The sequence below is a fragment of the Magnolia sinica genome, chromosome 7 (genome assembly GCF_029962835.1).
Source record: "Magnolia sinica isolate HGM2019 chromosome 7, MsV1, whole genome shotgun sequence".
Taxonomy (NCBI): domain Eukaryota; kingdom Viridiplantae; phylum Streptophyta; class Magnoliopsida; order Magnoliales; family Magnoliaceae; genus Magnolia; species Magnolia sinica.
Window position 1 is genome coordinate 11,997,449 of NC_080579.1, and position 17,473 is coordinate 12,014,921.

At 38.9% G+C, this 17,473-nt stretch overlaps 1 protein-coding gene across 2 annotated transcripts in view; it reads right to left on the reverse strand.

The window, feature by feature from the left end:
• Positions 1-9,446: 9,446 nt before the first annotated feature.
• The window catches only part of LOC131251066 (GCN5-related N-acetyltransferase 6, chloroplastic-like), a 35,202-nt gene continuing 27,175 nt past the window's right edge, over positions 9,447-17,473 (reverse strand). For both annotated transcript variants that reach the window (XM_058251549.1, XM_058251547.1), the window contains 3 exons: positions 12,588-12,763; positions 10,868-10,954; positions 9,447-9,600 (listed from right to left, as the gene is read on the reverse strand). In XM_058251549.1, coding sequence (XP_058107532.1) covers positions 10,918-10,954; positions 12,588-12,763 — 213 coding nt within the window. In that variant the 3' untranslated portion in view covers positions 9,447-9,600; positions 10,868-10,917. The remainder of the gene's footprint in view (positions 9,601-10,867; positions 10,955-12,587; positions 12,764-17,473) is intronic.

Consider the following 17,473-nt stretch of genomic DNA (forward strand, 5'->3'; position numbering starts at 1 on the left):
TGGGACATGTTAGCCTCGTTAAATTTCATGTTTGCCTCCCTGAATTTCATGTTTGCCTCGCTAAATTTCATATTTGCTTCACTCAATTTCCTTTGATGCTATCTGAATTGCATGCTTGCCTTGCTCAATTTGCAGTTTGCCTTGCTCAATTTCATGTCTGCCTCGCTCAATTTCCAGTCTGCCTCGCTCAATTTCCCCTTTGCCTCGCTTAATTTCCAATTTCCCCTTTTTCTAGAGAAAAATACCCTGCCTTGGATTGCACCATCCACTCCATTTTTGCAAAACCCATTTATTTGGATGGAAATACCCCTGCATTGGATCGCACCCTCTTCATACATTAGCATTTTCTGGATTTTCTAAAAATGGTGCCTCTGCTGAAGAAAGCATGCACCACAAGTATATTTTAATATATTGCCCTAAACCAAATAAATTTTTGTGGGCCATTGAAGTATTGGATCAAGCTTGCATCTAGGTTTTTGGTTCATCCATGTATACATCATCCTATGAACATGATGGACTATAAATAAAACATCACTGTGGGGCCTAGCAAGGTTTCAACGATGGAATCACTGTTTCCTATGGTATGATCCACTTGATATTTGGATATGCTACAATTTTTTGCTCAAACCCTTGAATTAGATGGAAAAATTGATGAACGTCGTGGATAGTCCACGTACATTCAAGGCGAGCCCAATCAGTTAACTCGGTACGATAAGAGCGTACTGAGCAATCTTATTTCCAATTTGCGAGAGTTCTCGGTCTATTTGACCTACTTCTCGGCAATATGATCGAGTCATCGACGACATTCCCTGTGTATGATTGGTGAAATTCCCCGAGCAATTCATGAATTTAACAGAGAAATGATAAAAATATGACCGGAAATTTCCACAAATTCATGTAATATAATGGTAAATTTTATGACCCGCTCTGTCAATTTCATGAAATGCTCGGTCAACTTCACCGAAGTACTCGTTGAATTTCATGTGAAGCTCATTCAATTATGTATTAGGCTCGTTCAATTTCACTTGAAGTTCATTTAAATTCATGTTGGCCTCGCTGAATTTCAAGTTAGCCTTGCTCAATTTCATTATAGGGCCGTTCAATTTCACATTAGGCTTGTTCAATTTCATTTGATGTTAGGCTCACTCAATATGATGTTAGCCTCGCTCAATTTAAAGTTAGGCTCGTTGATTTTCATGCTTGCCTCGTTCAATTTCCTTTGAGGGTTGTTGAATTTCATGTTTGCCTTGTTGAATTTTATATTTGTCTCGCTCAATTTTATGTTTGCATCGCTCAATTTCATGTTTGCCTCGCTGAATTTTCAGTTTGCATCACTGAATTTCTTTTGATGTGCGTTGAATTGCATCTTTACCTCGCTGAATTGCACGTTTGCCTCACTCAATTTCATGTTTGCCTTGTTCAATTTCCAGTTTCCTTCGCTGAATTCCATGTTTGCCTCGCTTAATTCCTTTGATGTTCGTTCAATTTCATGTTTGCCTCGCTAAATTTCATATTTACCTCACTGAATTTCTAATTTGCCTCGCTCAATTTCTAGTTTGCCCAGCTGAATTTCTAGTTTGCCTCACTTGATTTTCAGTTTGCCTTACTGAATTTCTAATTTTCTCGCTGAATTTCTAGTTTGTCTCGCTGAATTTTCAATTTGCCTCGCACAATTTTTAGTTTCCCTCACTCAATTTCTAGTTTCCCTCCCTCAATTTCATGTTTCTCTCGCTCGGTTTCTAATTTGCTCGCTGAATTTTTAGGTTGCCTCACTCAATTTTCAGCTTGCTTCGTTAAATTTTTAGTTTGCCTTGCTCAATTTTCAGTTTAGCTCGTTCGATTTTCTAGTTTGCCTCGCTCAATTTCTAGGCTGCCTCACTCAATTTTCAATTTGCCTTGCTCAATCTCTAGTTTGCCTCACTCAATTTCCAGTTTGCCTCCTTGAATTTTCGGTTTGCCTCGCTCAATTTCTAGCTTCATGGATAAGGAGTAGTTATCCCCTTAGGGTGCGTTTGGTTTGTGGATTATTGCACAATGATTACATGTCTAGAATTATTATGGTATTGTAGCCATCCAATCCCATGTTTGGGATAAAAATTTTGCTACTGGAAAATTCGAATTAAGTAAAATCATGTTTGGTGGACCATGGAATTGTAATCAACAGATAAATTCACAACGGATGTCATTCACTTGTACACATATATACCTACTATGTCACACGTAAACGCTATATATGGATGAACGACATAGATAAACGCATGCATCAATGTGGGGCCCACATGTGTAATGGATTTTAAAATCCACGGAGATCCTGCATGGACCAAATGCAATTCCATGGGACTAGATGTAATTCCATCCCAACCTTTCCCATCCTCTTCAAATGATGGATGGAAATGAACAAGACCAAATACAATTCTATCCCACTTAATCCCATCTAATACCCTGTGCCAAACGCCTCCTTGAGAAAGACAAGTTTAGGGAATGAGGGGTTTTGAGGGAATTGGGTATGAAAGGATAATTTTTGGTAAATAGATGGCCTAAATATGAAAAAGATTTAGGGAAATGGGGTTTGGTGGGGAAGATTGGATGCAGGGATTGGGCTTCGATGGAGGTTTTTGGATTTTGAGGGAGAGGAAATAAGGAAATTTTGAAGTAGGGGTGTTTTGGGGCTAAATCCTTGCGTCCTATACAATTCCTCGGGGTATTAGTAAGGTACTCGCGCATTAAAACATGCGTCCATTTTGTAAAAGTGGGTCTTATGATCTATGATCAAGACCGTTGATATTATGAACCTCAGCATGGATGGAATATCCCTCAAAAAATTTCCAGATTAGACTATTCTCTCTCTATGATCGTTAATCAATAATTTAGACCGTTGATCCAAGTTTTAGAATAATCTAATAGCATAAGTTTTCAACAGTCACCTTTCCGTTGTGGTTTTCTTCATACCAAAGGCTAGGATTTTCCAAGCATTGATCCGACAGCGGGAGTTATATGATACACAGCCAATGTATGACACTTGATATACAGGCAACCAGAAAATTATACACGTGGCACATATTAACTTGAATTAAACCAAGTAAATGATAGAATACCCTGTTGCTAAGTCTCAGTCCCAAAATAAGATTGTTTAAACAATCCTAGCCTTTGATTCATGCACACTTGTTAGTTGAATTAGGACTATTGGATTTATTTTTATTTTTCCTTCTTAGCTGTCCAATTGATCTCTGCGAATCCTACGGTGATATTCAAATAATCATTAATTTGTGGTTCATAATACATCTAAACTGGAACCATAACTTGGACAGTTTAAATTTCTTTACTTGTATGCCGCGTATGAATTTTTTAAGTGCCTGCGTATCATCCATCACACTCTTCCAGAGTATTAAAGTTTTACCGTGCATGTCCTCGGGTCGAGGATCACATATTTCCTCCCAAACGCCTTCAGTTAAATGGCCCTATGATGTCCTGATCCAGACCATTGGTCTGCTGAGCCCTGCCGAGATGTACACATACGTGGGTTTTCAGTTTGAATAAGTGGGGCCCATGTTTCAGTGATCCAGACCCTTGGTCTGATAGGACCCACCATAGGTAGACCAAGTCCCAAAACCATCCCATATTGTAGGGCTGAAAGTCTGGCGGGTTGGGTCGGGTTGGCGCTCAACCCTCGCCCAACCCAAGCTTCCTATACCTTAACCCTAACCGAACCCAACCCAACCTCAGCTTGGGAATTCTCAACCCAAGCTCAACCCAAGCGGTTTGGCCAGGTTGGCTGAGTTGGTCGGGTAGATATATGCTAATATTTTCATTATTACATTAGTTTATTATATTTTTTATGCAAGTTTTATTTTTTATACTTATAATTTTATTAATTATATATGTAGTTATTTATTGAAAAAATAAAACATGTTTTCTAAACAAATAAACTAAAATATAGGACAACTACTTTAAAAGCCATATTGTGGATCAAGCAGTCTATTTGGGAAAGAGAAATCTAATGTATCTTGTTAGCTCGAGTAATTGAAAATGACACGGACCAATGGCATTAAAATTTCCTGTACCTTCAATACAGACGATCCACACTCAATTATAATTAATTTAAGAGGAACTTATATACTGATCGGGTTCGGTCGGGTTGGGTTGGGTTGGGTTGGGCAACCCGGGACCTCAACTCAAGCCCAACCCAAGTTTTATCGGGTTAGCGTTTGTTTGGCCCAAGCCCGATACCAAACCCGATACATCTTGCCCACGCCCAACCCAATGTCAGGTCGGTCACGGTCGGCCGGGTTGAACCCACCCAACTTTCAGCCCTACCATATTGCATGATCTTAGCACTCTAATATTGGGCCTTTTTTGCAGTTGATCATGAATGTCATCCTGACTGTCTGTTTGCAGGAGAGAAATTTAAAGGATAGGATTGTCCAATGGAGGATATTTTTTGTGGAAGTGGGCCCAAGAGACCAATTTTGTGTAGATTCTAAACCAACGGCTCAGCTTCTGCATACCCAAAATTCATGTTCCTTAGGTGGAGGATACTATGGGACCCACACCTCTCAGTGATCTGGACCGTTGATATCATGGATCGTGTTCAACAGAAATAGGCCAAAGGTCTTTCCCTCTCTCCATCAGGTGGGCCATAAGTGTATGATAAAAATAAAGGGTCAAAAGGAACGAAGGAGTAGGTAATGTACATGGCCCACCTGATCAGTGGACTGCCCTTTACTTTAGGTGCTGGAAGCGGATTGGCTGCTGTACCTTACACCAGCTATATAGCTGCTGTAGGTACGTGTCCTGCGAAGACGAGGGAAATGGATTGGCTACTCTCCCTGACACCAGCCAATGGCTGGTGGTCGGTGCTCCGTGGGCCCCACCATGATGTTTGTTTTTCATTCATGCCGTCCATATATTTTTATAGATCATGTTATGGTATGAGACCAAAAATTACATGTATACTAATCTCAATTGGATCACATTACAGGAAATAGTGTTGAATGAACGTCGACCATTAAAAACTTTTTGGGGGCCATAAAAGTTTTGGATCAAGCTGATATTTGTATTTTTCCTTCATCTGGGTCTGTATGAACTAATCAATAGATTGGATGTAAAATAAAAGGCACATTGGGCCTTAGGAGGATTTAAATGGTGGATATCCAATCACTATTGTTTTCCTGTAGTGTGGTCCATCTGAGATTTATATCCCACTCATTTTTAGCGTAAGGCCCTAAAATGATATGTAAAATTTGATGAACGGAATGGATGAAACACATGCATCATGGTGGAGCCCACAGAGCACCGACCACCAGCCCTAGCCAATTCGTTTCCGAAGAGGAGCACCGACACTCCTCGAGCTCCGAGTACGGTTCAAAGGAGATCAAAGTTACATGGCCCCACCGTGATGTATTTATTATATCTACACCGTTCATCTATTTTTAAATATCATTTTAGAGCATTATCCAATCGTCTGGACCACACCACAAATAGCAGCGGAGATAATGACTTTCACCATTAAACAATTCATAGGGCCCACCATAACATTTATTTTCCATCCAATCTGTTCATAAGTTCACAGAGACCTTAAAAAAAAAAATTCATATTGATCCAAAACTTCTGTGACCCCAAAAAGGGTTTCAATGGTAGACGTTCAATCCCCCATTGCTTTTTTTAGTGTGGTCCACTTGATAGTTAGATCTGCCTTATTTTTTGTCTCAAGCCTTAAGACAAGCTCGCAAAATGGATGGACAGTTTGGATATAACACATGACTCATGATCAGACCCACAGAACTTGCTGACGTCAATACAGCAGCTATGTAGCTGCTGTGAGGTACACCAGCCAATCCGCTTCCTTAGGTGCTATGGCAAGCTCATGAGCCCACCTAATGAATGGACAGGATCTCACACGTGTACAACAATATTGCATGTGCCATAACCATTCTCAAGTTAGGTAGGTCACTGGAGAAGGATACAGGACTTGCAATTCCCTCTTCACATGCACCGTTCAAAAGATTGTGGTGACACTTCCACAGGGTACATATAATAGTTGTAAGGCAATCCAGACCGTCCAAATCACTGTGGATGGGCAATAAGCGAAAAGTTGGGCCGTAATGATAACATTAACAATCTGATTTTCTCACCCTTTGAATTTGGACTGACTATTTTACTTTTAACCATAGCTATTAATTGGATGGGTAGGATTGCTTGCTCAGTTTGATTTTAAGATATGCTACATCGACAATGGGCCCCACAATTTGAATGGTCTAGATAGCTGCCATCCGTGCCACATGCAAGGATGAGCCACCACCATTTTCGAAATGGTGCTATATTAGGCTTGAAGGATATGTTTGGGGCATCTAACTTGTGCTTGATGTGGGCCCCACCACAAAAATGACCTCAAAGAAAATCAGGTCCATCCGGTCATCAAGTGGGCCACATTTATTTGTGGCTAAGGAAATAAACAACCAAAATAAATCAGAATGCTAAGACCCTACACCTATTTATTTCAAATTATAAAACACCATAGCCAGGTTGAGCAGGCTACCCCAGCTCGAACTTGGCTCGGCTCGTTCAGCAGTTTAGGCCAGCTCGAGCCAAGTTCGAGTTTGAGCCTACGAGCTGAGTTCGAGTTTAGATTTTAGGGTTTTTAACATATATAATATATTTAAATATAAATATTTACAAAATATTTATATTAAGTGAATCGATCTGAGTTGAATCGATTCAAACCGAGTCAAGTTCTAAGTTGAGCTCGGACTGGGCTCGAAGTTTTTTTTGAGCTAAAAAAATAGCTCGACTTGGCTCGAATCAAATCGAGGTGTTTTGAGTTGAGTCGAGTGAGTTAACCGAGTTTACTCGGTTCGTGTACAACTCTAGATTGAAGTGTAGACTAAGTCACTTTCTTTGAGATAATCCATGCATCTTAATAAACTATCTTGTGTGACAGGCTTATGGTGTGATCCCAATATAAAACCACCATACATATGGTGGGCCTCAGCATGCACTAACTATAGCCACCCAACATAGATTCTACACACAACTCTTGAGAATGATCTAGATACAAGAGAAGTCATGTTTAATAAAAATGCTTGCACATAGTTTCTCAAACTTAAACATTTACACACAAAACTCAAGAAAAATAAAGATTGATTAATTTAAGAACAGGTCTTATCAAGAGTGAGTTGATTCAAGATGAAAACTCTTTACCTATTTGGTACGTGGGATTAGTACAAATTCCATCCAACGTTTGGAGACGACGAGAAAAATTGGAATCATGTGCTATGGAATTACATTTGGTCCCACGAGGGATTTTTGATCGATTTTCAAATCCACCACATCTGTGGGCCTCATATTGATGCATCTATTTTATCCATGCCATCCATCCATATGCGCTATTTAAACTTGACATTAATCTTCGAGTATTGAACCATATGTCATATATGTCAATATGCACACTCGTCATAAATGCTACATGTGCTACCATCTTAATCTCTTTGCATGTCCCATATTCCATCTTTGCTCTCATTTCAAGGGCATGTTTAGACCATAAGATTAGGTGATATGGAATTGCATTTGGTGCCATACAAATTCCATCCAGTATTTGGAAATGACTGGAAGTATTAAAATTGCAATTCCTATCATTTCAAGTCCGAATTGAAATAGAGTTTGGACACAGTTATGAATTTAAAATGTCACTACCCCGTTAATGAATTGAAAGAATCACAATTCATTTTAATGGAGCATCCAAACACACCCTTAACCAGTCCAGGTGCAATTAACAGAACTGCAAATATGATTGTATACAAGGGCTGAGAAAGGCATCCAAGGACCATGGTCTGCCAAACACATCATGCATGATGCTATCTATTATCATGGTATTTTCAGAATATAATCATTGTCTGTACAGAATCTAAACAGAGAGAGAGCTCGACTTCGATGAAGATTGAAGTGAGAAAAATGTAATGGGAGTAAAGGAATATAATTACAAGAGGTAAAAGGTCTCATTTCACCTGCTTGCCGCTCGCTAGCCGCTGCTTTTCTTCCTCGACTTGCTCAAGCAATACTTCCAGCTCTGCTTCAGTTAGTCCCTCTAACCGCTTCTGGGAAAAGGAAGAATTGGATATTTATTATCGCAAAATGGTAAAATCATAATCTCAGAGTATACTGTCACTGATTTTGAAATTGGAGGTTTGTTGATCCCAAATGCATGTTTAAGGCAGCCCCTCTGCAAGGCACCACATATGCAAGGTTGCATTGATGCACTGGTCCACTCATCAGATGGGCCACATACTGAAGGATGGCCATGCCAAGTTTTCATTGACCATCCATTTGTTTCGTGCATTGTAGCCCAGATGTGAGTGGGACAGCATTATTTCTGGGCCAGGGCATCTGCATTGTGGGACCACTTGATGGGTGTCTTGGATCTGACAATGAGACATCTGATATCTGGACCAGGCAATGAGACATCTCTCAATGGAGTGATAATTGAGAAGACAGTCAAGTTATTAAAAAAAATGTATTTCTTATGATGCTCTTTTGATAGACATTTCTTCAACCTAGCATAGGGAAAGGGTGGGCCAACCTTTTAAGTAATCTTAACAGTTCATCTAATGGATTCCACAATAGGAAGGGTCATGATCGAACATCTCTCCTATCGTATGGTCCTAGCCATCTCATTGGCGGCTCGCAAATGCACAACCACTCCAGAGTTCTAGGTTGAATAGGTGCCCAAATAGATGGGTACCTCCCATCAATGAAGAAACACAGTAGAAAATGGTTTAGATCCATGATTAAAAGACCCGCGTCTTGGACCAACTCATTCGGTCCTGAGTTGAGTCGGGACTCGCCTGAATCGAGGCTGAATTGACTCGAATCCCCCAACCAAGGGGGGTGACTTGGGTCATAACCAAGGTGTTCCAAAACAGTAATGGTGGCCGTAACAGCCACCACCATTACGTTATGATACAGGCCGTTACGGCCCCCGTATCGGCCGTTATGGGTACCATTATGGGACCATTACGGGGCCATTACGGTCTGCTACAGGGCCATTATGGACTGTTATGGGGCCTTTACAGGGCCTTTATGGCCTATTTTTTCTGTAATGGCCGTTACAGCCGTTTCGACCCTGTAACGTGTAACGGTTATGACCATTACCATTACGTAACAGCCATTACAGCTGTTACATAACCGATTTTGAATACCTTGGTCCTAATGAGTACGAGTTAACTCGGACGGGTCACATCATACTCATCTGTCTTAAAACCACATTTCGATCACCACAAGGCCCACATCTACATTCTGTTAGGCCAAGCAACATGCTCGACCAAATAATGAATATTTCGTGAGAAAAATAAAAGGGTGTTTTTCATTGATCTAGGTAAAAACTCACACTATAGAAACTAGAGCTGGCATCAGTCCCAAAGGAATTCAAATGCAATCGAGTACGCATACCTGCATGACCTTGTTTTCATAGTCACGTAGCTGCTGCACGTACGTCATATCTTTGTTTGAGACTCGAAAGATGTACGTAGCAATCCATCCCACTGTTAGCCCCAACACCATCACCAACTGAACGACGTTGCCCGCCTGTAAAGTGTCAACTCCGACATACTGCATGTGGAAGAGATGAACAAAGGAATGAAAATTTTCAGAACAATGCCGCTATGAGATTAACTAAGAAAGAAAAGAATTTCATCTCAAGACAAGGCCTTGAATGTTTTCAATTTTCAAAAGGATCTTTTGACCGTATGGATGGATGGCACAATGAACAAAATGCACTTGGTCAGTTTTTTTTTTTCCGAAAAAAATAGCGTGGTCGAGCAATGTGGGGCTACGCAGTTTGTGTATGACATCCAATCTGTCCAAAAGGTGCACCCCACCAGAATGATCAAATGCCCCAAAAAATTGTGCTGATCCAATTATCAGGTGGTCTAGATGTGGAATTGGAGATCTTTGGGAGGTGTATGTTGTTTTCTATGATGTGGCCCACCCGATGATTTTATTGGCCTCTTTGGTCATATGATAATCATGGTGGGTCCACCTGTTTGATAAATTGGATGTCGTAAACACATTACATGGGCCCTGCAATGCTTGGCTTTGCCACTTTTCTTAGAAGAAAATAAATAAAGAGCATTTTTGTCAATTTGCACTCCACACATATCCTTCCGAGTCAAGGCCGTTTTTCATAAATTATATATTTTTTAGTGATTTTTCATTAAAAAATCCCAATAAATAAGGATGTGTTTGGATGCACTATAAACTGGATTGCAATAATTAGTTCAATCATGTGCAACAAACCAAATCAGATCACATTATTTAGTATTCATATTTGAGGGGCTAAGTTCCTGGTTAACGACAAATGTGCAGTCTGGTGACAAGCATGATTCCCTGTGTGGAGCCCATAATTTGATGATCCAAACCGTTTATCAGATTGGTCCCACCTTTTGATATAGGATTCTTTAGAAGATCCTATCCTTCAATATGGTGGGCTGCAAGTAGATGGTCAAGAGAAAAGAAAGTATGGCAATGTTTCACATTTGATAGAAATAATGGCCATATATCAAAAGGTTAAGATCTTCCTATCTGGGAGGTTTCTGGGGCAATGTGGATCACTAAATCATGTGTCCCACATCCATGGATTGGAATCCTGTGTGTTTAAAAAAATTTGCTAATGAGCAAGTCTCAATTCCTCAACTGCAACTGCAATCACATTACTTTCGAGTTTGGCCTGAAAGGAATGTATAACTGCAATTGAGGTTACGTAAACTTGTTATGATTACTCACTGCAATTTGGTTATTTCCTCTCATTCGAACTGAATATGGCAATTCACTATAATTGTACATCCAAACACAGTCCAAGGGTAAGACAGAATTATACCTCCAATCCGCTTTTCAGACCAACGCCTATCACGGTCACCCCAAGGCCAATCAGTAACACATCTTTCCTTGTGTATCCAAAAGGAACCTACACATTTGAGCAAATATCGTTTCAGATCATTGGCACTGGTCTAAGGATAATCTATCAGAAACATAGCAAAACAATAGAAGATCCTTTAAAAAATTAAAAATAAAAGAGTGAAAGATAAATATACTACAAGTAAAGCATGTTTTGGGGTGGTAGTGGGAAAATGCTAGCTTGATTAATGTGATTTCTGCACCTCCCCAAAGACCCAGCTAATTAAGTTGTCTCAAGAAGCTTCACAATGAGTGATTTGGTGGCAAAACCGTATGATATGTAGATCTTATGAAAATAAAACCAAAAGGCAGGCATGAAACAGTTTATGAAACCCATAACACATGTCCACTTCATTGGGGTGCACCCCGGGCTGATTCAGTCGGGTTGACCCAGCCCCATCCGACCTCAAGAGTACCCAACCTGCAACCAGACCCAACCCGATGTTCCCAACCCAAATTCCAATAAATATAATTTCAGGCTATTGCACCATCAACAGTGGACCACAGTTTGTACTGCAGTATTACATATGCCACGTTTACAATGGCTGTATACTTTCTACTGGCTGCCAATTGCCATGCCCATCCAGAGTATCGAACAACTCTTTCTGTCTATCAGTTTTCTCAAACTTGGACTAGACCAGGCAGTTGGAGCAATTTTACGGTCGGATCACCTAGAAACCCTTTTTGGGCAAGAAACCAATCAAACCATCCACTCCAAGTGGTCCACACATCCCGATCGGATGTTTCTCCTGGTTTGGCTTCTATGACAGACAAATTCAAAATGAGTTGCGGCAGTTGGGACACATCACAAATTTATACAGACAAAACACAATACTAAATATGCTACATGTCTAATTACTGATTTTGAACCATTTTATTTATTTATAATGCTAGGAGTGGAACTCGTCAAACTGCTGATTGGACACATTTGGACTGAAGCACCCATGAGAACGGGTTGAGGCCTAGTTCATGTTTTAAAACGTTGCTTTCTATAGTTCCACAGACCAGAATCTTCTACAAGACCTGTTTTACATAGCCCATAAAACAACCAAGCTTTGTGGACCCTACCATGGGCATATGCAAAATCCACTCCATATGTCAGGTGAGAACATGTTCACCTTACATGCAAAAGATTGGCTGATAAAAACTGCAACAGGCCACAACAATGGGAACAAGGTAAAATCGTTCCTAATAAGTTCATGTGGATTCGCCCACCTGAGTCTTGGATTAGGCTGATTTTTGTATCATTTCTTCATCCTGGTGAGTTAAACTTGCTTAACAGGTTTGATGAAACATGAACACCATGGCAACCCCACAAACAATCCGATATTGGCATCCATCCCCATTGTTCGCTGTGGCATGGCCCACCTCAGCTGTGGATCTGGCTATTTTTGTCCCCAGGTACTAGCATCAAGGAGAACACCTGATGGATGGAGTGGATTTTACATATAAAACATGGTGGTCCCCGCAGCATTTGTGCTGTGTAAAACAGGTGTTGTCGAGGATTCCGGTCCTAGTTCTAACAGCAATTCCAGATATATTACCATGAAGAGTTACTTTCCAGCTAACTCAATAAGCAGCATGAACATGCAGGACAAGAAAATTCAGGAGCATTTACATCACACTCAGTTACTTATACATGCCTTGTCCTTCTTGGAAGAAGCTTCCGAGTCATCTTGACTACTCTCAGATGATGATGACGACGAATCGGTGCTTTTGGGGACCTTGGAGGACAGTCTCCTTGAGGTGATGCTAGCAGCGACTGTTCTTGAAAAAGAGGCAGGATCTGTTGGATATTGGCTTTGGCAAGTAACTCTACCTGTAAAAACAGTTATGAGGTATCTGCGTCATAGTTCAAAAAACCCAAACTCAACTCGTTGTCCAACTAGGTCAGGTTGACTCAAAGACTCGACTCGGTATTTAATAATTAGATTTGAATATTTGTAGTAACAAATACAATATATAATGTAATAGCAAAAAGATAAACCAATTCACATTTAATTGCATTGATTAAAGGTTTTTATTTTCCAAACATACGTCTAAGTTTGATTCTCGCCCTCAACTAGGGCTGGCAATGGATATCCAGTTGCCTGATTACCCGCCATCTCCAACCTGAGAAAATCATTTACGGATATGGGACTTCTACCCAAAATTCCAAAAAAAAAAAAAAAAAAATCCGATTACGCAATTAGAAGTTGGCCAATGTTGACATGGATGATAAGATTGATATGGTCACCTATTATTTATTTTATTTTTTGTCAAAGCCAATGAGTTTTTATTTAGATGTTTTATGATTTGTAACTTGATATTAGCTAATTATATTATGGAATTTTAAAAAAATGTTTAGGTATTTTTATTAATTTTATTAGGTATTTGACTTTTTAGTTTTTTCAATTAGAAAATGGAGAGTTGCGCTGCTTGATGTTCTTTGCTCCTTATGGGGTGAGAGGAATGATCGCTGCCTTCAGAATTAGAATTGTTCTTGTATTAGGGTTATTAGCAGGTTTGATCAATGTATTAGGGATTGGGTGCCTTAAGAGGTTGTTTGTAGTCTTCTTCTTCTTCTTTTTGTCTTTTTCTGTTATTCTTTACTTCCTTTTTTTCCCCCCTTTTCCCCCTTTTTGGTATTTCTGGTCTTGAATAAATTCAGTATCTTATATATATATATATATATATATATATATATATATATATATATATATATAAAAACCAGATATCTGATTACCCGACTATCTGCGTTATACCCTACTTTGAATAATAGTTGTATCTAACTTCTTTGGACAACATCCGAATCTGTATCCATATCCGATGTCCAAGTCGGATATCGAATGCAGATATTGCAATATCCAACCATGTCCAACCCGTTTACAGCCCCACCCTCAACCTTATATTTTCCTCTTGAAAGAACATTTGACTGGCAAGTAACTCAACTCAAGTGTTGCCGAATCAACCAAGTAAGCAAGTGGACTCGACGAGTACTCCCGAAACTTGGCCAAGTCACACTTATGAGTTTCTCACTGACTTAGTGTATGAGGAAGATCACAGATACAAGAGTTATTACACATTGCTCCGGTCGAGAGTTCATACAGTACATTTAGGTTCTTGTGTTTGAACATGTGGAGCCATGGTTTAGTGATTTCAACTGCTGATTTGCTGGCCACCCATTGAAGGGTTAGAAAATTTTCGAAGTGCGTAATTTTTGGCACAGGGCCATCATATCAGTGGTTTGGATCGCTGAACAATGGCCCTCACTAGTACAAACTAAAGGCCTGAACAGTACAGCACAAGCTTTCAGCCCGAGCATCATATATCCAAAATGCGCTTTCTGTTCCAGATGAATTATGTGATCCTCTGCAAGAGAATATGCAGACATCATTCAGCAAGGAGTTTGTATGACAATACGAGTGGACCATGTTTCAACGATCAAGAGATTCAAGACTATTGATCTGACGGGTCCCCGTAAAACCTCAGTCTGTAAATTGATGGTTAATAAATAAATACCACAAGGGTCCTCATTCAATGGGTAAAAACCAAAGAATAAATGGCCACAGACTCCAATGTGGGAGATATCCGGGGCATCCCATTTTCGCTGTGGGAGGAAAGAAATCAACGAACAACAGTCCTTGCCAAGATTTCATCAGTAACTTTAAGTGATAGCACCAGATACTTTTCCTCAATGAAAACCGCACAAAAGCAATTGAGAAAATCAGATTGATAAAAATATTACTCTAAATCAAAAGTTCTAAGAGAAACCTCCTCAATATCAATGTCTAAATGACACCCATATGAGGATTCTTCAAGATGGTAAAATTGGCTAACTTTCTCATTGGTTTACATAAGAAAATGAAAAACGCATCCTATAAATCACTTTTTTCACACTAAAAAGGAAAGCCCAATAAGGATTTCCATTAAAATCAGATGAAAAAACCAACTAAATGGGGGAAAAGGAAAAACATGACCATTTCGCAGAACTAGCCTTAAGTGTTATTCCACGAGCTGAAAACATCAGACCAAGATGAAAATTCTTCAAAAAGAAGGAAAAAAAAAAAAGAAAAGAAAAAGAAAACCCCTAAATGGCTAATTCTGCTACCAAAAATAGGAAAGGTATTCCAACAACAAATTGACAAAATGGGGAAATTTGTTCAATTAATCTCACTCAATTAGCTCTACATCGCTGTTAAAAACCCAAGACATGAGACCCAATTCAAATTCTTCAAGAAACTAAAACTAGCTTATTCTATGATTAATCCTCATAAGAGATAAATACCTAAAAAAGGAATTCCATCTAAACCAAACTTTAAGCAACAGAAAGTGGAGCATCCTTCCACATAATCTCACTTATTTAACTCATCATCTAAATCTCATCCCAACAAATTGGGGTCGGCTCTTTTTCATGATGAGAAGGTCATGGCAAAAGTTTCATGTCGGCTGCCAACCTGATGTAACCATCCTCCTTTGTCCAGGCTTGGACTAGAAATGAGACACAAATCCAAGGTATTCCAAAATGGTTACGTAAAGGTGGTAACCATTGCGCATTATGGGGTCGTAACAACCGTAATGGAAAAAATGGCCTGTAACAAACTGTAATGGGGCTGAAACATGTTTTTTTTTTCCAAAAAAAAAAGCGCACCATAATGGCCATTAAAGCCTGTATCATAACAGTAAAGGAGGTAGCCCTTATGGCCACTATTACTGTTATGGAATACCTTGCACAAAACCCCCACGGGTAAATAGAAATCTGGACCATTTCCCAACTTTCATCTATTTTGCATGAAACACTTCCAAAAATCCTAGAAAAATCACCATAAATCTTCTAAAATTAAGCTCTTCAAATTCTCGTACTTTTTTGCTTCAAATGGCTACCCAAAAACCATGTTGATGTCATCCATACAGCCAAATGACATCAGTTGTGGGCCCCACCATCATAGACTATGAGGTCCAAGAACTTGCCCTGATATCAGGTAGAAAGTGGAAAGATTGAAGGGGAAAAAAAGGGAGAGAGAGAGAGAGAGAGAGAGAGAGAGAGAGAGAGAGAGAGAGAGAGGTGTTAGGGAATTGTGTAAGCCAAAAAGACATACACAAGCAAATTAACATGAGAAAACATATGGTGGTCCACAAGAGTACATGGATAACACACAAACATAATTACTTATATTTTCCTACAGGATGGTTAAAGTAAAATAGTGAGAAGTCCAAATTCAGCGAGCAAAATTAGATGGTTACCATCATCAGTTCAATGAGATTTTGGGTTATGGTCCATCCACAATTGGGTCATCGCTTGCGACGATCTGGATTACCATATAACTTCGCCTTTCATAATAGGGATGAGTCACCACCATTTTCAAAATAGTATGTCATATATTTAAAAATTAAAAATAAATAATCCTAATATTAAATTTAAAAAAAACATTTGCTTAAACATTTAAAACTTCCTATATTTCTTTCTTCTTCTTCTTCTTCTTCTTCTTTTGTTTGAAAGATGAAAATATTATTAGGGCCAAAAGGCAAAAAAGAAAAGAACAAGAGAACAAAAAAAACACAGAGAAACAAAAACAAAAGAAAGAAAACTCTACAAACAGGGGACACACTCTACAATCAGGGGATCGACTCCCTTATATACAACACCACCCTACTACAAACACCCTTGGGGGAGGACTTGACATTACGAAAGCACCTATTCTTCCTTTCTAACCAAACTGACCACATAGATGCCAAAATCATAGCCTTCCATCTTGAATTTCTCATACAGCCAACCCCTCCGACGTGCCAAGTTCAACAAAGAGATTCTATAGAAGTTCTATAAAACTCCCTATATTTAAAAAGATAAGAAAAAAAATACAATTTTTTTTTAAAATTTTTGGAAAACCAGATTAAACATGTTTTTATTTTTATTTTTAAATCTCATTTCATTCAAAAAAAAAACTGAAGGGGAATTCACTTATATAGACTGGTCACTACCATCAATTTTTATATATGAATTACTTATGAAAAAAGGATTTGACAAAATCAATGGAACATACTAATCCGTTATTTAATTGGCTATGCACATTATTACTCATCCTCATCGAAAGTCTCACTATTTTAATTTTAATTTTAACACTTTAGTCTTATTTGTATGCAACATATATACACATATGTGCATATATATAGCTTCTTTTTTCTTTTCTTTTTTTCACTCTGGTCTTTTTAGTTGAAACCACATTAAACCAAACTTTTTGTTCTCTAATTTTTTACATTTTCATTTTTTAGAAGTAATTTTTTACAGGTTGGAATCGAATTAAGCACAAATATTTCCCATACTGCTTTTTTGCCACATGGTATTTGTTAACTATGTTCTCTCCCAATCTCCAAACCCACAAAGAAAATCCATTAACATCAAACAGAAGAAAAAACTCCTAAAAATATTTTTTTTTTAAAAAAAAAGAGAGAAGGAGAATTACCACACTTAGTCTCACTCTACTAGCTCTAAATTGCTACTCCAAAACCTCAAAAAGAGAGGGGGGAGAGAGATAGAGAGAGAAAGAGAGAG